Source organism: Epinephelus lanceolatus, chromosome 10, assembly GCF_041903045.1.
Source record: "Epinephelus lanceolatus isolate andai-2023 chromosome 10, ASM4190304v1, whole genome shotgun sequence".
Lineage (NCBI taxonomy): Eukaryota > Metazoa > Chordata > Actinopteri > Perciformes > Serranidae > Epinephelus > Epinephelus lanceolatus.
In genome coordinates this window covers 24,282,657-24,302,166 of record NC_135743.1, presented here as the reverse complement: position 1 = coordinate 24,302,166, position 19,510 = coordinate 24,282,657, and the positions used below count along the sequence as shown (strand labels likewise).

General features: G+C 43.9%; 2 protein-coding genes across 4 annotated transcripts in view; one reads left to right on the top strand and one right to left on the bottom strand.

Moving 5' to 3' along the window:
- The window catches only part of st14 (ST14 transmembrane serine protease matriptase), a 28,869-nt gene extending 16,667 nt beyond the window's left edge, over positions 1-12,202 (top strand). The window contains exons 8-19 of the mRNA XM_033641602.2: positions 519-658; positions 1,324-1,427; positions 1,860-1,969; positions 2,321-2,451; positions 2,957-3,061; positions 5,723-5,830; positions 6,178-6,291; positions 6,878-6,997; positions 7,492-7,672; positions 8,494-8,762; positions 9,328-9,464; positions 9,606-12,202. Coding sequence (XP_033497493.2) covers positions 519-658; positions 1,324-1,427; positions 1,860-1,969; positions 2,321-2,451; positions 2,957-3,061; positions 5,723-5,830; positions 6,178-6,291; positions 6,878-6,997; positions 7,492-7,672; positions 8,494-8,762; positions 9,328-9,464; positions 9,606-9,767 — 1,681 coding nt within the window. The 3' untranslated portion in view covers positions 9,768-12,202. The remainder of the gene's footprint in view (positions 1-518; positions 659-1,323; positions 1,428-1,859; positions 1,970-2,320; positions 2,452-2,956; positions 3,062-5,722; positions 5,831-6,177; positions 6,292-6,877; positions 6,998-7,491; positions 7,673-8,493; positions 8,763-9,327; positions 9,465-9,605) is intronic.
- Positions 12,203-12,684: 482 nt separating this feature from the next.
- kirrel3l (kirre like nephrin family adhesion molecule 3, like) overlaps positions 12,685-19,510 on the bottom strand; it is a 33,920-nt gene continuing 27,094 nt past the window's right edge. For 2 of the 3 annotated variants that reach the window (XM_033641184.2, XM_033641183.2), the window contains exons 9-15: positions 18,399-18,525; positions 18,120-18,220; positions 17,217-17,415; positions 15,674-15,793; positions 15,355-15,464; positions 15,110-15,199; positions 12,685-14,992 (exon numbers count right to left, since the gene is read on the bottom strand). In XM_033641184.2, the coding sequence (XP_033497075.1) occupies positions 14,501-14,992; positions 15,110-15,199; positions 15,355-15,464; positions 15,674-15,793; positions 17,217-17,415; positions 18,120-18,220; positions 18,399-18,525 (1,239 nt within the window). In that variant the 3' untranslated portion in view covers positions 12,685-14,500. The remainder of the gene's footprint in view (positions 14,993-15,109; positions 15,200-15,354; positions 15,465-15,673; positions 15,794-17,216; positions 17,416-18,119; positions 18,221-18,398; positions 18,526-19,510) is intronic. The other variant, XM_033641186.2, reaches the window with a different exon arrangement.

Here is a 19,510-nt window from a genome sequence, read left to right as displayed (position 1 = left end):
CATGAGGTTTATGAGAGCCATAATATAATACTCTATAATGACATTATTCTAGTAGAGGTAGATGTATTGGTGCTCTTGCAGCGTCATTCACACCTCCATCGCTCTGCCGCCAGCAGTGCTGAAACTTTTTTCTAATGTACCTAATGTTTGACTTTGAAACTCCGCCTAAGCAATTCTTATCTAGTGCTGGCACATCTCTCCTTATTTATCTCTTTCTCTACCTCTCTCTGCTTATCTATTGATTTCTTTTCAAATTATTTTTTTCTGTAAGCATTTTAAACTTGTTTGCTGAATTGATGTTTTAGTGCTTCTGACTAAAAACAATTACAGCTGTATTTGAGTTCCCTAAGTGTTGCGCATCCAGAGGAAAGCAAAACTCCATTCAGTAAATGCATCAGACGTTCAGCTCACGCTTTATGGTTGTGTTTACTACAATTTGTTGCAAACATCTCTCTTTATTCTGTAATCGTACCTGATTTGTGTACCATTGCGGTTGACTACTCATCCTTCTCTCACAGGAAGTGCGGTCAGAGGCCCCCCTCCAACCCTCTGGAGGTAGTGTCATCCGGCAACATCATGCTGATAAATTTGATTACTGACAGTGATGTCCAGAGGCCTGGCTTCGAGGCCAAGTATAAAGCCCTCCCCAGGTCTAAAGGTAATGGAGACATTCACAGCACTTACCATCATCTTTCAGCTGCATTCTGTAGTTTATCTGCAACAGTTTGCCTTGATTTGTTTAGGTTTGTTTATACTTAAAGTAGCAGTGTGTTGGATTTAGTGGCATCTAGCAGTGCGGATTGCAGATTACAACCAGCTGAAACTTTTCCTATGTGCCAACTGTGAACTCCCGGTTAGAATTCTTTCAGTGTTTATTGTTCAGGAGGTTTTTACCGGAAGCCAAAAATATGGGCCGCTATACCAGTACCTGTTCATGTGTGCTCACCTTTTTTCTCTGATAACTTGAGATCCAGATGTTCAGGGGATTTTACCAGGAGCCAAATTGTCCACAGAGGTCTCCTATTTAGGGCCAGTGTTTGGTTTGTCCATCCTGGCCTACTATAGAAACAAAGCACTGCAACATGGTGGACTGTGTGAATGAGGATCCACTCCCTATGAGGGTGTAAACTGCTCATTCTAAAGTAACAAAAACAAGACTGTTCTGTTTTTTCCGGGTGATTATACACTAAAGAAAACTAGTTATTATATTGTATTCCATTCCTGCCAACATGTCCCCCTAAATCCTACACACTGGACCTGTAAACCCATTAGAAATTATAATGCGTCATGCACCAATGTGAATATATGCCGTGCTCTTTGCAGTTAAAACCTGTGGTGGCCTCCTCTCTGATAAACAAGGAGTCTTCACCTCCCCACTTCACCCCAGCTTCTATCCTCCTGCCGTGGACTGCAAGTGGACCATTAAGGTTTGCAACACTGCCTCCATCCCCTGGCCCCCTCCTCTACTTGAAACCCCTCCACCCACCTCCCTCCTTCTCCTCCTCCATCCTTAGCCTGCCATGAGAGGAATGCTGAGGCAGCACTGTAGAAGCCAAGCTGTTCAGTACCTCTTCTATCTTCATCTGTCAGACCGCTGTTGCTGCCGCAGCTCTAGCTGAGCTGCAGTGCTTTGTGTGTTGGTTTTGTTTGCTGGTGTGTATGCAGTGTGTGTGTGTGTTTGTGTTTGTTTGTTTGTTTGTGTGTGTGTGTGTATGCACCCACAGCCTCTTTGGATGTGTTGCAAACTTGTCTGCTTGAATTTACATGGGATACAGATGCATGTCTTGGTGTGTAGGTGGAGTGACATGCATGCTAAATAAGGTTGTGATGAACCAATCACCTCTTCCTCTGCTCCGTAGGTACCTGCTGGGAACAAGGTGCGGTTGAGGTTCAACATGTTCCGCATGAAAGAGCCTGGGGTGGACATCCGTGTGTGTAACAAAGACTATGTGGAGGTTATGGGTCAAAAGTAAGATTTTAACTCATTTAAATGATGCCCTAAATGTTCCCTAAACTGTCTGCCGTAAGCATCCATCACAGTTTACAAACACTGTCCTTGCTGTATTTGTGAATGCACACAGTTTTCCAGTGGAGTTACTCTCATTTAAGTCGCTCTCACTTGCAGTTTTACCTCCAAATTAAATCTTTCACATGATTTAACTGAACTAATTGGCCGTTTACATCTTGTCTGACTGCTCATGTTTCTTGCCACATTGGAAATTATTGTGGCAGCATTGCTCTTTTCTCATTAACACTGTAAAAATACAACCAAGTTGTAATAAACCTGAATTGTCCTTTAATTATTGGTCTTTCGTCTCAGGTATTGTGGAGAGCTGACGTCTTTGGCTCTGACCAGCACCACCAACGTCGTAGAAGTGAACTTCCACTCTGATGAGTCCTACACTGACAAAGGCTTCAGTGTCGAGTACAGCGCTTACGATCCCGAAAACCGTGAGTTAAAAGTCTCGTCTCCTTACACGACACTTGGCGAGATGGGTGAAATGTTGCGACGTGACAGTGACACTCATAGCCTGCCATTACAGAGCGAGACAGGGGGAGTAACTTTGTAGTCTGAGAGACTACAAGACGGTAGCTGACTGACAGTCAAATGGAGCTGTTTAGTGATGGAGGCTTTGAAACTGCAGCAGTGAAACTCAAGAGCTGGACTAATCACCAGAGAGCTTGTTTATTGGGTCCATTTTATTTGCCACTGTCAGTCAGGAGCACTCCACTTTCAATACCCTCCGCTCTTTATGTTGTCTCCCGGTTGGACCAAAATGGATTTATAATTGCTCTGATCAACAGGGACAAGCATTGGCAACATGATGGATGTTGCGAACATACACTGTCACTCCTTCTCGCTCAATTTGTCATCATCGTCTTTCTCTCCTTTTTTCCTCTGCTCCCTCCCTCTTTTCACTGTTTTTTTTTGGTTTTGTTTTTTTTTTGTGAGCAGCTTGCCCCGACAAGTTCGCCTGCAACTCTGGCATCTGCATCGGGAAAGAACTGAAGTGTGATGGCTGGAACGACTGCGGTGATATGAGTGACGAGAGGAATTGCAGTAAGCTCCCCCTCAACCCAGCCACACTTTTTCTGTCTTAACTCCCCTCCTTATTTCTTGTCCTCTGTCTTATGTCCTCATCTGAGCTCCTTTAATGAAAAGTCTCACATTTGGCAAATACCTTTATTTCAGATCGATACCACTCTTATAACTGCCTGTTAAATAAAAGGCTTCAGCCAGCAGCCACTTAGCTTAGCGTAAAGACTGGAAACAAGGAAATGACTAGCCTGGCTTTGTCCAAAGGTAACAAAATGTGAAGAGTAAAACAACCAGTTGTGGTTTTATGGGGAATTATGTACAAGACTATTTGTTGGCTGGGTGCAGTGTTTTTCTGGAGTCCTATCTTCAATATCAGATTGCCAGGCTTCAGTTACTCACTGCCAATGGCCAAGAAATAGGGTGGTGCAGTAATGAGTCCTAAAACATGGAAATGAGATAGCCTTTAGTACTGTCGGTTCCCTCGTCTCAAAGTCGATGGGTTTTTCTGAATGGTTTTTTGGTTAGATGCCTGAAATAAGGTGTGTGGTGAACACAAACTTAAAGGCATAGTGCACCAAAAAATGAAAATTCAGCCATTATCTACTCACCTATATGCCGAGGGAGGCTCAGGTGAAGTTTTAGAGTCCTCACATCCCTTAAGAAGATCCCAGGGGAGAGTGGGTAGCAACACAACTCCCCCTAATGAGTTGACAGCACCCCAGATTCAAACGTCCAAAAACACATAATTGAAACCACAAAATATCTCCATTTTTGGGTGCACTATCCCTTTAAGAGACGTTTACATTTTGTTCTACAACATTAGATTCATCAGTAATACAGAACAATTTTAAAGCTATTGTTGTCTTAAAAAACACAGGTGGTTGAATTAGACTACAGGACGTCATTGCGCCGAACATGGCTTTACAGCCTCATTGTGATGGCGAATTTAAAGGAATGCAACCCTGGTGTAGTTTGTTTACAGCCTAATGAACGATTGCATTTACACTGCACAAATCATAAAAATGGCATCTTTTGTAAATATCATTCTGCTGAACAAAACATGCAAGTTTAATAAACGTTTGTTTGCCACAGAGCTCGCTTATTTTTTGCAAATATATAAAATCCAATGGAAAAATTCTGTTGGCTTTTTTTCAAGAGAACCAGGAAGGTGCCAATCTGGAAATCCATCAGTTAAAAAAAAAGAAAAATTTTTTTTTTCGACTAACAGAAGTGCAGGAGCCTCGGCGATCGCTCACGCCCTTAACTTCTGGCGGTGCCCCCAGGGAATCACTGTGTTGTTTACAAATACTTCGGGTAGAAAACCAGCAGAGTTTAGCTATATGTCAATCACATTTTTCACGTCACTATATCACCGTGTAGACGAATCTGATGTTTGTTAAGTCTGTAAACACAGTTATTGAACAAACGTTACTATTTCTGTGTTTTGTAATTAACATGATTATCGTAGATTAGCTGGGCTAACCGTTAGCTGTTAACGTTAGCCGTTAGTGGTGTCTGTAATAACCATAGACTGTATAAAAATAAGGTAATAACTCAATAAACGGTCCGTGAATAAAATATTTTTTCCAGCGGATATCTTAGTTACAACATGATTGAGCTAGCAAAGCAGTTTTGTGTGGTATTTATTCAGTTATGGGAAATCACGATGTCTAGAAAGCAGCAGTGGCTGCAGCTGACAGGGACAGTTAGCAAAGCTAACATCAGGACGTCATCTGTTAAAAGCCTCCTGTTGTCGGATACGACATGAAACTACTCCAGTTTGCTCAATCATGTTGTAACTAAGACATCCGCTGGAAAAAATATTTTTTTCACGTTGATGAGACGGCGTTTTGGGTGGAGCGGTCGCTATGGACGTGGAGCTTGCTGTTTCTGTAGGTACACATTTCCTGGGGACACCTGCACGTCTCGGCCACGCTCCCTCCATTGTGATTGGCTAAAGCGCAACATCGTTCAAACTCAAAGCCCCGCCCTCCCCCCCCCCCGTAGTCGTCTTTCACACAGGGCTGCCGACAGATTCTACAATGTAAATTGCAGAATCTGTCTTGAGAGATTAGGAAGGTGCTAACTTCCAGGCCAGCCTACAAAACCTCCCCGCCATCCCTACAGCTCTGTACGGTCTCACACACGTGGGTTGGCACCACAGACTGTATAAAGATGCATGATGCGTCACCAGTTACCCCCACTGTACAAAATGAAGCCAAAATGAGACTGGATACGGCCGCTGCCATCTTGCACTGATGACGTCATCTGGAACCAGATTCTGGGCAGTAGCAATCTCCGCGGTGTCAAGTTCCCGCCCAAACACCCATCCGAAATTTATTTCAGTTGTACTTATTTTAGTTTGGCTCATGTCCCATCCACTTACATGGAAATTATCCCAATGTTGATTGGGATAATTTAATGATTTAAGTGTCGTGTTGAATTTCTGTCATAATGCCAGCTAGCATACATTTTGTGCATTAGCTAGCCAACAGCCCATATATTCTCAGTATATTCCACTTGCTAGCTATGCGTAAAGTTAGGATCCATTATTCCCCCCTTACCAGATTTGGTCCACCCCAGTGATGACTCCATGGCTACAGCCTTGCCTACTGGTATACAGTATATATTTATGTCTTCCTCAGATGCACTGTTTTATACATGATATTTCTATTCCCTCAGAATGTGAGAAGGATCAGTTCACTTGTGCCAACAGCATGTGCAAACCCAGACTCTGGGTGTGTGATCGTGTCAACGACTGCGGAGACGGGAGCGATGAGCAAGGTTGCAGTAAGTATTCCTAAAGCGCTCAAACCCCTATCTAATGCTATGCTAATTGTGCTAACATTAAAGGCACATCACAGCTAATGCGCTGGTCACTGACTCCTGGGTTGTGTGCAGTCATTATTTAATCGGTAATAGAGTTTGTTTGAAGCCTTGCTCAATTTGCTCAGCATCCCTCTAGACGCTTAATCATGCGTAATGCACCAAAGAAGAATGGAGACAGATGCTAATGTCCACCGTGGCTGTGCTGCTAATGTCCTTCTGAAGCTCAATGGCTTGTCTTCTCCTTGTTTGAGTTTTTTTTATCTTTATTTTATCATGATTTCCTTATCACTGTGTTTCATCGCCTCCAGGTTGTGACCAGAATGAGTGGCGCTGTGGTGACGGGACATGTATGCCTCAGGATGTTGTGTGTGACAAGAAGATGGACTGTGAAGATGGAAGTGACGAGGCCTCTTGTAAAACCTGTAAGTGGCAGCACTTATTCTCTTACAGCCAGTGACGCATTTAAAAAAAATCCCCACCAGAGTGATTTATAAGTATGTTACACAAACCATTAAGCAATTAACCTTCGTCAGTAAAGCTTTAGGCTTTACAAAGATGCTTCATTGAAGGCTTCATTCTTAATTCAAAGTATTTTTCACTGTTCACATTCTTTCAGCTCTTTCTCTTATTTCCTCCCACTCTCTACTTCACTCTTTATCAATTTCCCTTTCAGTCACTCACTTGGCCAAACGCACACATGCACGCACACACGCACACACACACACACACACACACACACACACACACACACACACACACAAGGCTCTCTTGCATTTCCTTTTGATTTTCACTTCTGTGAATAAAGAGGGATATTAGACCTCAACCCCAATCAATACCCCCAATCAATGCAATCTGCTCCTCAATCACTATGCATTGTGCATTCAAGCCTCACTTTGAAGCCTCTCTGATTGCATAGTCTTTTACTGGTTAAACTTAGCAGTGCTCTAACACTTTGATTGAAATACGCTATGTGTTTTGATTTTGGGACCTGTCTCCTCCCCACTGTAGCTCCGGGCATCTGCTCTGACTTCAGCTTCAAGTGTGAGAACAGTGAATGTGTCAACAAGGTGAATGCCGATTGTGACCGCGTCAACGACTGCTCTGATGCCTCCGACGAGTCCGGCTGTAGTAAGAAATGTTTTAATCTCTTTCTGCCTTACAAAATTTAGCTTTTTTTTTTTAAAACAATTTTTAAAACAGCTGAAAGTGGATTTAATCTCTTCAGTGTCATTCAAACTAGATTATAGAAGAGCTGGGTAGAGCTGCGCGTTGGGCTGTCTGTTAGAAAAGAGCCCCAGGCCTTGACTGCTTTATTTATTTCATTCGTCTTTGAAAGCAGCTCTTGTCATCTCTGAAGTTTTTTGTTTTTTCCTCCATTTAAGCCTCGGGGTGTGTCTGTGTTTTTTTTCCACATTTTTTGATCAGCTAATATGCCAGTGTGCCTTATTAGGATTCCAAAGAGTCATAGTAGCATTTGCAGCCAAGGCCGGCATCATGACAGCTTCCAGTCAACTTAATCTCATTTTCTGATTTTTCCCTCTGATCGCACATGCCAGTCTCACCTAGTAGTTTGCGCTCACCAACGCCCCTCCTCTCTCATTATATTCTCTGTTAAATGTCAGATTGTGGCACCAGGCCCTATAAGCTGAACCGCATCGTAGGAGGGCAGAACGCTGAGCTGGGGGAGTGGCCCTGGCAGGTCAGCCTTCACTTCAGGACAAACGGACATGTTTGCGGTGCTTCGATCATATCTGAGACGTGGCTCCTTTCGGCTGCCCACTGCTTTGTCACCTCCGACCCCCAGTGAGTCACATTTTAAACATCCATAGCACGCAAACATATGCACACAACAGGACTGTACTGTGTTTATAATATGTAACACATTCCCTTTCATATATTTTGGTGTATTGTTTCCCTTTGATATTGTATTATTTATCACATTATCCAACATTTTATTACATCTCTTTACGCAATTTTCTCAGACACATTCTGCTGGAAAAAGAAAGTAGAGCTGTGCACAACAGAGGACCATTTATATACAAATTGCAAAGTCTGAAAATTAGCCCCTGATGATACAGTTAATTCAGAAAAACCTTGGGGGGGGGGGGGCTAAATTTACATCTCATCCATGAAAACATGGAGCTGTATTTATCAGCATGCCCTGTAGGTGGAGCACTAACCATGCTGTTCAGCCTGAGCCAACTCTATTGTTGTTGAGAAGGGAATGTGTTCATTTTCACAGGCTCAAACTTGTTGTTGTTATTTGCTGTACAGAATGATGTTGAATATGCTGGCATTTTCCAGATTATTTAATAAAAGCCACAGCAGTTTTCTTTACAGTCACATATCATCACAGATAATATTTAATCGTACATATTTTTGTACAGGGGTTGTGATGATGCCATGAGTGTTGTGTTTTTGTTGAGACTGTAAGAGAGGATGCGATGCCGAAAGCTCTTCTTACCGTTTTGTCTCAATAAAAACTGTAACCTTAGTGTAGCATACACTGCAGGGCTATTGTGTTGGCTTGTATTGGATTGCACACATGTTCATCATATTGCATCCACTCATCCTGGCTCACGCCTGTACACACACATAACCTTTGCCTCATGATGCTGCCACAGGAACCATATTGCATCCAACTGGCAAACCTACAGTGGCATGCAGGACCAGTACAGGCAAGATGGCGTACAGCGCAGAGGACTGAAGAGGATCGTCTCCCACCCGGATTATAACCAGATGACCTTTGACTATGACATTGCACTGCTGGAGCTCAGCGAACCGCTGGAGTTCACCAACACCATCCAACCCATCTGCCTACCCGCCTCCTCCCACATCTTCCCTGCAGGCATGTCCTGCTGGGTCACAGGCTGGGGCGCGCTCCGAGAAGGAGGTATTATGCATGAATTGGTGATTCTGGGCAGAACTGTCGTCATTTGTCGTTTTTCGCTCCAACTGATTATTATACTAATTTTGAATATTTATGCTTTTTATTATTCCTCAATCACGGGTGACCCACTCTACAGTTGTGTTTTTCCTTTTTGCATATCCAACTCACATCAAAATTAAGACATCCCACTCCTCCCCCATCCTTTTCACAATGCACTATTCATCTCCGTCCTTCATCTTCCTTCCCTGCCTGCTTCCTTCTTCTTCCCTTCATCTCTCTCTCATTTCATCCTTTAGTCTTTCTTTCCTTTAATGTCCCTCCCATTTCTTTATCTTTCCCATCATGGCATACTTCTCTTCCGCTCTACCCTCCCTCCCTTTTCTCTCATCTTTTTCTAATCTGCTCTATTCCATTAAGCCTTCTTCCATATCCATATATCAAGACAGACGCCGACTCTCCTGGGAAGCCTCTTAAACCTTCATTAGCTAACACTAATCCATCCCATTACCACCTTTGATGTTGGCGACGAACACAGAGGTCATGTGACCCCTTTGTCCTGGTCTTGCAGGTCAAAAGGCACAGGTGCTGCAGAAGGCAATGGTGAAAATCATCAATGACACGGTGTGTAACGTGGTCACTGAGGGCCAAGTCACCTCCAGGATGCTCTGCAGCGGATTCTTGGCCGGAGGAGTTGACGCATGCCAGGTGAGACTGAGGCGCATGTGCTTCAGAACAGAATAAAAGGACATTGGCTGAAACAGAACAGGTTTTGACACCCATATAATTATCATGCTCTCACATCCAAACCCAATCTAATAGCCACTCTCTCCTCACCTTACTCACTAGGGAGACTCCGGAGGCCCCATGGTGTGTTTTGAGGAGAGTGGGAAGTGGTTCCAGGCCGGCATCGTGAGCTGGGGTGAGGGCTGCGCTCGTCGGAACAAGCCTGGTGTCTACTCGCGCGTCACCAAGCTGAGAGAATGGATCAGGAAGGAGACAGGGGTTTGATGATGTCGGTAGGAACAGGGAGGGATGCGGAGCAGGGAACAGCATCATAGTGCTAAAAATAATGGAGACGGAACATTTGAGTCTTGATTCGGACGAGTCTCTCCAAGATTTATTCATTTAGCAGCAGACTGAGGATACTGTTGCATGGACCCAGCTACTCACATGAATGACTTGAAGCACATTATGTGGATGCCGACCTCCATCCTCTCGCTCCCGCAACACACACACACGCACACACGCACAAACACTTACACATAAACCACACACAAAGTCATATTTTGTATAGTTTTTTTAAGGCATGAATCAGCACAGTGCATTCGCTGAAAGCAAATCTTGAAATACACATATTCTTTGCCAAATGTAACTCTTTAAGATGGATGCCAAATCTAAAAAGTTTTTAAAAATGAAATTGTGTTTTTAAGTCTTAGCATTGTGTACTTCTAAACAGGTGAGATGCCTTTTTCCTCTTGGGCTGCAGTCAGTGTTGCACTTTGCCAGTGGGCTCATGCTGTAGATCTTTCTGTAAATTTGGGGTTTTATTCATTGATATCTTACAGGACCAGAACTCTTGTTTTAGCCTTTTTACTACAAAACACTTGCACATAACTGATGATTGTTTTGCAAAGCATAACATCGGTTTTTAGATGGATTAAAGCATTTTTATCTACCTATCTGCCAGGCAGACATTAGTCTCAGTTTTTATCAGGAAAAGTATAAACATTAACTTAACTAATTATAACTGAAGTTACAGGGAAAAAACAAAAGACTTGTTATGTTGCTCAAATCTATGCAGGGGCATTTTCATATCATACTAAAATGAATGAAACCAGAAGTGTATAAAATGCGATAATCAGTCTGAGAGCCCACAACAGTGTTGTTAAAGCTAGCTGGTGACTTTTATGAAAATAAACGTTTGTCATATTTGCTGAATCTGCCGCTACATGCACATAGCAGCACACGAGACAGTCTGTGAAAGAAATCCTGCCCCACCTCCTCTTCCTGCTGCTTCTTATGGCATTTGCTAGACTTCACTGCAGCTGAAGGAAAACAACCAATCAGAGCTGAGGAGTCTCTGACACAGCTGTCAATCATGTCAATCAGTGGGTCATCACCATTAGTAGGTGGTAGTTATCATAGTTGCCAGATCTGCTGCTAAATTTCAGCGTCGATAGCGGCGTAGACATCACCACCAAGGGAGATTGATATGACAGAGTATTGATGAATGTCATTCAGGCGCACATAAAATAATGTCGTGAACATGACTGTCCATGTAGGCAATTATTTGTCAGCTAGGAAAGCTACCATGGCTACCATGTTGTTTGTTCTGTCAGCTGACAGTTACATGGTTGCTGCCACTGGCTGACAGATTACACAGCATTTAAACAGCTTTCCCAGCCGTCGCTGTTACATGTTAAGTGGTGCACAGATGCACTAAAATGGACAACAGTCATGTGTGGTTGATTGTTGCAAATGCCTTTAGAAGCAGTAGAAGGAAGAGGCAGAGGAATATGATTGTTTTTCACAGATTATTGTCTCTTGTGTTACTGTCAGGATATTGTGAGAGTTTCAGCAAATATGACAAAAAGTTATTTTTTATGAAAGTTAACAACCACAGCTCTAAGTATACCAGACTTTTAGTTCGTGGGCGAAAACAGGCAAAAACACAGCATGGTCCCTGAAGAATGTTGATTTTTGTTGATCTGGAGTGAAGCTTAAGTTGTTGTTGATCTGAACAGGGGGTCCTGCATCAGTATTTCTAATACATATTTACAGATGCTTACTGGCCTTGCCTGGTCTGTGAATGATTTGCCAAAATGTGATATTCCAAGGAGGTCGGGCAGGCAGAGGATGAGGATTAGATCCAGTTGGCTTTTGCACAGGTCTCTAGTTAAGCTCAGGGTGATTGAGGTCTTCAGTCACACACACACCTGACAGCCAAAGCAAACCAGTGGGGTTTTCATCAGTTTGCCAGAGCAATGCAATGAGTTCTTATCCCTGTGAGAGTTTCCTCTCTCCGGTCACGACCAAGTCAGTCAACTTTTAAATCTAAGATTTGACTGGGTGATTTCTCTTACTCTTTTTGCCTTCATCTCTGACTTATCCTGGAAATATTATATCCTGGGTAAGCAAACCAAAGATTAGCATAAGTATTATTTATTGAAGGGGAAAAAATTAAGAAGAAAAATTTGTTTAGGATATTGCTCAGCGGACCTCTTTTATTAATTCCTCAGAGACTTACAGTGAAACTATGCAAGCGTAAATGTGTGTTTTTCACAAAGTAAGGAGAAGCCACAACTTTTACTTCTTTTAATTATTTCACGAGTATTGTACAGTGTGATTTGGACTATGGAAATACTTTATAACCTTTCTTTGTTGTGTGTGTTTTTCTATGTTTTTATACGAAAGAGTCGTAGTAATAAACATCTTTTATCCGATTTCTCAGTACCTAATTGCATTACCTGGACTATTTGTCTTTGACGAGGTCTCATTTTGTATTATGTTGTGCATAATAAATGCATGTCTTGTGAGACCTTGTCCCTTCTCACAGTAGAATTGTAATGAGCATGTACCTCTCCTCCCCGTCGTGAGCAGCGTGCCTACCTGGGGAACAGAGGTGACAAGATGAACTCATATTGTCAAATAATACCTGCCTTTGTCACAGCTCTATCCTATTACCCTACAAGACGGGCATGTCGACTTTGGGAGGTGGATACACATACAGTGGGGGTTCCACTATCTCATCTGTCTTCATTAAAAGCAGCGCACCACTGGGGGAATAGGAAAATCAACATAGACAGTGCTGCTAATTTATGTATTCATCATTGTTGCTACATGGGAAGCTTTGTTTGTCGCTGTTCCCCATGCCCAATGAAGCTACTCACCAGGCTGATTAACTCTCAGGATTCACACCAGCCAGTTCTTTATCGGAAATGGTTTTATTTAAATATAAATATGTGTACAAAGGTACAAGCAACGATAGCTCATTTTTAGCAAATAAAATTCTTAATACATTATTAAAAGAATGAACAAACAAATGGCAATTAGTTGTGATCCAAAGAAAAAGCATAATAACTGCATTCAATGATTGATGAACAACTTAGAGAAGAAAATCTGTGGACCCAAATAAATCAACCAATATAGATACATATTTATATAAAGATACTTTACAGTAGAGCAGCTTACACGCTGTACATTAAGGCTTATATAAAATATAAAAATAAAGACAAGCGATGATGTTTGCCTCCTCACTTTAAGTGACATTTGATCTCTCGTCAGGCTGCCTGGTAACAGCTTTGTAGACAAATGGCAGTACAGGCATCCATACTGAAACATCCAGGAAGTGGAATGCAACTGGGCCAGGTGCAGAAACCAATGTCTCAAACATGAAATGGACATGAATATAAACGCTGAAGATTTTCACTAGACACATCATTTGCATGCAACAGAGAGAAAGTATGGGCTCAGCCATTTGTACAGATACTTAGTGTTTCAGGGTAGTACTGTTTCTTGTAAACATATTGAGACAATTTTGATTGAGTTGTAAAACTTGAGAGTGTATGGTCCGCATTTAGGACTGTCTCACACGTCTTTTCCCCACCTGAGCCTGCTGAAGATGACGCTGCATTCAAGTTTATTTCAAGTTCAAGATTGCCACCATTTTTCCAAATCGCCACTTTTGATTGTTCTGGTAATAGCCTCCTCTTCGTTTTACAATCAGAAAACAGTACCAGGGGTAGGACCGCAGTATTCAGCCTCAGCCCGTTTCCCCCTATACAATTATCACCATCTTTGGGTTTTCATGGCCTAAACTTGTCCATCTTGGTACAATACACAGTTAACATGTAGCCCTCCATTACAATGATGGCTAAAATACACATTCTCTTCATATCTCCTTCTTTTATCCACCAGTAAACAACACTGCTAAGTCCAAAGTGTTAGGGTTATTATCAGAAGAAGCTCCAGGAATACAGCTCAGGCCAGAAGTATTCCTCCACTCTTTAAACTCTTCATAAAGTACAGTGCCTGTAGCACTTGTTGGTCAGTAGAGCTAGCCTGTTGTGCAGAATAGTTTGTCTGTCTCTGTGGATAGCTCAGTCTTTTGTGGATGATAGAGACACAAATGTGCTTAGAATTCCTTTCGCATGCCAACAAAACACCAAATGACAGACAACAATAGGTTGTTCATATCTGTTTTTTTCCTCAAATATGTCTTAGCTTGTAATATCTTCTTTCAAAGTATTTTAGAGGTCATGATTGACATTTAGTGTTGACACAAAGTAAACTCTGAAAGGCAGGTAAACAGCTACCCCAGTCATTTTGGCCACCCAAATTCAGGAGATGCATTTCATTTGACTTTCTCATTGGCCCTTGCACTGACAGAGTATCTCCACAGGTTTGGGTGGTCATCATGTAGAGATAACCTGGTGAGGTATCGCACTGTAATCAGAAGTTTGACTTGAACATCACAATCTGCTGAATTCTCCAGCTCAGGAGCTCTACAGTTAGCATTATTGTAGATCCCGCCATCCATCACAACAAATAAAGGTCGGTTATCCCATAACCTCCGTAAATCGCATGACTCCTCCAAATACTGTCCAAACATGTCCGCGAAGGACCGTCCAAGTAAAGTAAGTCTCTGTTCATGTTAGTCCAGCCACACGTGTGTGGAGGTGACAATGGTTATCTACTCACTGCTCCTGTACTCTTCCTTTTTTCCAGTTATTTTTGTCCAATCAGACATGCGTCTGCATACGTTGTGAAGGCCGGCCATAGTCAGACTGCTGGGAGGAAACTTGTGAGGAAGCATAAGAGAAGCGAGACGAGCTGGACACCTTGCTGGCCTGATCTGATTGGTCATACGCATCCACCTTCTCATAGGAAGCAGGCTTAACGTAGCTGGTGAAGGCGCGACCGTAGGTGGCAGGTAGGTAAGCTGAGCCACTGTAGAGGGGATCAGTTGGATAAATGCTGGCTGGCTGGGCGGGCTGTTGCTGGGCAGCTTGCTGCTGTTCATATGCGGTTCTGCCCGCTGTGGTGGTTGCGTATCGGTGGGAGAAGTCATAGACGCGAGGCTGGGTGCCATGCTGACCGTACATGGGGCTAGGCGAGGGCAGCTGTGATGGGGTGTAGACCGGCCGAGAGTTGGGCACATATTCAGAGAATCCACTGCTGCGGATATGGCGGTCTTCATGGCCACGGACATTATAGTAACCATTGGTGGGGTCCTATGAGAAGAACGAAGACAATAAATCAAACTTTGCATGATTCCGTATTATTATGGATGAAAATAATGCACTCTTGCTATTTTCAGTGTTTCTTCAAGAAAGTATTTTCAGTTTTACCTTGATGTCCGATCTCTCATCCTCCTCCTCTTCCAGGAGGTCGCTGTGTTCTGTGCGCGATGTCCCAGGAGACTCGCTGCTGTTCGGTGCCTGAGGGAAGACCAAGCATTTTTGAAGAATTACTCGGATTAACAAGACCTCGCTCGAATAAGAACAAAACAAAGTCTGAGCACTATATTACAGTGTTAATGTGAGTTTCCCTAACCATCAACAGAGACATCTACATGGTATACAAAGAAATTTACCATGGGCTCTTTGACATCCTCCTCATCATCATTGCCACGTGTAGCGTTGTGATCACTGTGAACAATCTGAACTCTGATGTCACTCTTAGAAAGACGAGTGCACCTTTTACCTGCGGGGATTGAAAAGAAGAGGAGCTTTACTTGACATCACCGGGCAGACTTGTACATCAAAAACTGACATCAAAAATTCCATTTAATCACAGGGTGAGACGCCACAAAAATTGAACAAAAACCATTCAATTTTTGAGCTCACAAATGAAAAAGACTTTAATCTGTTTGATTTGAAGAATTGGCTGTTGACCCGCTCGCCCATACTAACCATTGAGCTCACCTTTGCCTGTGTGCCTGCAACAGAGGGAGACTAGAGTGATGACACAGATGAGCAGGACACAGCCTCCACCTACTGCTCCACCAACAATTATCAACATAGGCAGGGCCTCTGTAACAAGAACAGTAATAGAAGAGAAGTGCAGTGTAGGAGGAGTGGGGGTAGATGGTTGTCAAGAGAAGGGGAGGGATGAGATGAGAGATAGTAGAACATAAGTGTCAGTGTCAAGAACGTGCCGATCAGAGCATAAGAAAGAAAAAGAGATCCATTCATTTGTCTTGCTAATCCCAGAAACGTCAACGCCTATATTAATTCATCTGCTGTAAGCCCCGGCCTGCTCACAGCTAGCGTATGCTCACGCGGGCAATCCGGCATCCCACAGCCTGGCTATTGTCTCTAATCTGTCTGAAAGAAGGGTAACAAGGCCTGACATGCAATGAAGCAACAGACAGTAATCTAATTAGAGATTCCAGGAGATACCGCTGCCCATTTCTCTGGAGACCTCACTCTGCTACGTTGATGTAAATTACTGGCGAGGACCTTATTTTTGGTGTCTGCTGCAACAGTGGCTTCCACTAGCATCAGTGTCGTAGTACTACTGCCTGATTTTAAGATCACTTAAAGGGGCTGCAGCCTGAGATGCTGAACTTGGCTCGGAGACAGTGATAGAGAATATGAGTCCAACCACAAATGCATGTGGCTTCCTCTCATTGACTTTTGTCCCCAATCAATATCTATGTTATGGGGCAAACATATTCATTAAAAGAACCATCTGCTGATTAAATCATATCGATTAGAGGAGTATAATTAAGATAAGCGCAAGACAGGAGCACTGCTTTCACCTAATCTGGCCAGCTTCACAGGAAGGATTAAGAGCATCACTATAACTTTTGCAGAGGGCCCTGCTGGGGGATTGTTACCCCTGTCTGTGGCCCCTTTTACACTGCCTGTTCAAGGCAGGAATGTCGCGCTGTTATTCCACTACAATGTTCTTTCCAAAGCTAAGATCGCGAAATGCAGAGACAGAGTTGTCTCGCCGCTAAGCTGGCAGCGGAGGTAGGAAAAGCACCAAATCAAGGCAGGACAGGACCATGAACAGGACAAGTGGGACATTTTGATGATATGTTATGTGTGCAACTTACTACTGGGAGATTTAAAAAGCAGCTAGAAGCAGTTAGCAGCTAACTCAAAGAAGAATAGCAGCCAAAAAAGTGGGAAAACAGTAACGTCTCATCGTTGCAGAGGGTGAGATCAACCTCTATATAACAGGGCCAGTAAATGATTGTTAATGTCATGTTATGCCATTGTTATCATTTAGAAAGCTCTGCCAATGTGTATATTAAATGTCTCTAGAGGCGGACGCTGTTGTGTTACACTTGACGCCTGTCCCGCCTCTTTTGCTTGCGGGACACCGGCATGCTATATAAAATTACACACTGGGCGACACGATGCTGCTTTTGTTTGGCTCTGTGTAAATGAAGGTACTTTTTCGCTGCCCTATCACACGACCCCTGTGAAAAGGGCTAAAGTTTACCTTGCTCCTTCAGTGTGACCAGGGCAGTACCGGTGCCAAAGCGGTTCCAAGCAGTGCAGTTGTAGCGCAGCTGGAAATCCTGGGCCAGAGTCTCGGACAGCACCAAGGAAGAAAGGACCCCGTGGTCGCTGGTTACTGTCTGCACTGAGTAACGACCGGAGGAACCAGAGGACAGGCTCATGTCTCCAAAGGTCCACACCTGTTGGGAGAAGAAGAAAAGACAATGGGGAGTAAGTCACTTTTCTATGAAGAATTCCTCACCAGCGAGCAAAGCAGAGGCCTGCCCGGCTGTTTATCCTTAGATCCCGGCCTGCCGCTGACTGAACACCAGTTTCTCTCTCTGTTCTGCTTTCCTCTCCGCCGACCTCTAAGGTGCTCTGTGGCTGACACAGCTCACGGGCTCATGTTTAAGCTGCCTCCCACGTCTGCCCTGCAGGTGAGGCCTAAGGAGGGTTAGGTAGCTGCACTATGAAATAAGGCTCCTCTCTACCGTCTGTAGCACAGGGCCAGCAGGGCACCTGTCTCTCACTCCTCCTCACACCCTAATTATCCTCTCTCAGCCCAGCATACGTTCAGCAGTTCAACAGGGTCAGCCGAGTGATGCCTCTTGGGCCGCTAATTGAATGCGGTTTGGCTGAAACCTGCAGGAAGCCAGTCTCCCACAGCTCCCCCAACTCCACTGTCTCTCCAGTCAATGTCGGTGCAATTACAGTTGTGAATGCGTGCGTGTTTGTTAGCGTGCGAGGTGGAGATGTGTTGGCGCGAAAGGTGTGAAGGTGAGGTCAGGGGTAAAACTACACTGACTGATCGCTCTCATGCGGGTGTGGCGAAGAGGAACATGGGAGTATGTAAGCTCCCAAACATAAGTGAGTGACGCACAACACAAATAAGAGGCTCACTTACAATCTTATCTGGCGGGGGGCTGCTTCCCACCCGGCACTCCAACTTGCCCTTGGAGTGCTTGACAGCGTGCTGCGTGGCGTCCGCTGTGATGATAGGTGGGCCTGTTGTGAGGAAAAAAGAAAGACAGAGTGAGCAGAGCAGAGAAATGAGAAACAAAAGAATATTTTGAAATATTGACCAATGCCAAATTGTCATATAATCAGTTTTGATGCTACTTATTCAACACATCAGTTCAAACATTACAAGCAACTCTGCATACTCTGAAAAGAAACCGCTCACCGTTTACAGTTAGAGTGACATCTCTTTCCGCAACTCCAATCCGGGGTACGATGGCCTTGCAGGTGTATGTTCCAGCATCCTCCTGGGTAACAGCCTTCAGCTGCAAGGTGTTGCCATTACTGAGCACCTAGTGAGGAATCCAGAGAGACAAGTGAGAAGTGTGTTAGGGAGAGAAAGAGCCAGAAAGGGAGCGAAAGAGCAGGGCGGTAGGGAGAAGAGGCAGACAAAGGAAACCAGGACCTATATCAGTGGCCCACTCATTGTGGAGGCAGCACAGAGGTGGGCTGACCATTGTAACAAATGCTGGTGGTTTGAGTTTAATTTCATTGTGAAGAGCTTTAATCACAGCATTAAGCACTCCAGCCACCGCTGAGTGACCGTGCTGCTGGGGAGATTGTTGTAATTAAACAGTGGGGACAGAACGGAGCGCACTATGGTGTGAGTGGGCCCTAGCCTTTGGAGCCGCTACACTCACTCACTCCTTAGCTCATTGATCCTGTCATTCCATCAAGCTGTGATTAATCCATTTACCCCCACTCCATCCTGCCTCCCTCCCTCTCTACACCCCCCCACTGCTCACTCTCTCCGATTTTTTATTTCAACACACTTATGGAGTAACCCAATTAATCCATTACTCGTGGCTGTGTGAGGGACAGTGGCAGTGGGTGGATTAGAAAAATGCCTGTGCTTTTCCCTCAGAGGGGCTGAAAGCGTTCACTCTTTCAGATGACAGCATCGCTTACGCCGTCCCGCAGCATTCTTTACTGGGGGTGTTTTCTCCAGCATCGCCTCAGAAATTATATTAGTCACCAGGAGAGAGGCTCCTATGGGATGCCCCCACTGATGGTGTGTGCGCTCAAAGACTTTTACCAGGATGATGTAAAGTGAAGGTGGAAATGTCCCATTTGTTCCACCTACGAAATTGACTTTGAGGAAATGGATACTCAAGTGCAGTTGGGCCTGTTTTAATGTCTAAGAGGCAGGAATGCTGTTCTTAAAGTTGCGGCACGTGTTGTAATTCTGTAACCACAGCTTGGCTCACTGGTTGTCTGGCTGACTGATTGATTGATCAATTGATTAGAGTTATGACAGCATGTCATGTGCTGTGATGA